General features: G+C 61.3%; 1 protein-coding gene across 2 annotated transcripts in view; it reads right to left on the bottom strand.

Moving 5' to 3' along the window:
* The window catches only part of LOC138287308 (astacin-like metalloendopeptidase), a 181891-nt gene extending 181522 nt beyond the window's left edge, over positions 1-369 (bottom strand). The window contains exon 1 of one of the 2 annotated variants that reach the window (XM_069227664.1): positions 147-369. In XM_069227664.1, the coding sequence (XP_069083765.1) occupies positions 147-209 (63 nt within the window). In that variant the 5' untranslated portion in view covers positions 210-369. The remainder of the gene's footprint in view (positions 1-146) is intronic. The other variant, XM_069227665.1, reaches the window with a different exon arrangement.
* Positions 370-612: the final 243 nt, after the last annotated feature.

Raw genomic sequence — 612 nt, 5'->3', positions numbered from 1 at the left:
GGACAGTGCAAGAGACAGATAGTGCCAGGGAAGGACAGTGCCAGAGACAGTGCCAGGGAAGGACAGTGCCAGAGACAGTGCCAGGGACGGACAGTGTGCCGCATGAGTAGTAGAGCAGTGCCGAGGGAAGAGGCCCCAGAACTCACTGGCAGTGCCAGGGCAAGGCCCAGCAAGGCGGCCGAGGCGAGGAGGGCGCTTGTGCCCGGCATGGTGCGCTGTGGAGGGCAGCTGCCAGGCAGCGCGTGTCTTCAGCTCCTTTATATGCCCTTGATGCGGGGTAATGAGATCACAGGTACCGGGCCATGCCACCCGGGTGTGCCCTGCAGACCGGGCTCCTCTCCGCCTCTGTCCTTCAGGGTGTGGAGCCTCCCGAGGGCATCCCAGGGCTGTTTGTGGCTGAGTGCCCGGGCGGCGCCTGGCACACACACTGCCCCCTCCCAGAGACAGGTTCAAAAACTAAACTGAACAGAGCAGGAAAGACGTGCAATGAGGTCAGAGAATCTCCTGAGAGCTGGATGAGCCCTGCTTCTCTGCGCTTGTGTTCCCCGAGGAACGCCTGATGTAAAAGCCCCCCTTAAAGTAAAGGACGTACTCCCCAACAGGGCCCGAAAT

Source organism: Pleurodeles waltl, chromosome 4_1 (assembly GCF_031143425.1).
Source record: "Pleurodeles waltl isolate 20211129_DDA chromosome 4_1, aPleWal1.hap1.20221129, whole genome shotgun sequence".
Taxonomy (NCBI): Eukaryota; Metazoa; Chordata; class Amphibia; order Caudata; family Salamandridae; genus Pleurodeles; species Pleurodeles waltl.
Note: the sequence above shows the minus strand (reverse complement) of the source record. Positions and strands in the feature narration are given on the sequence as shown.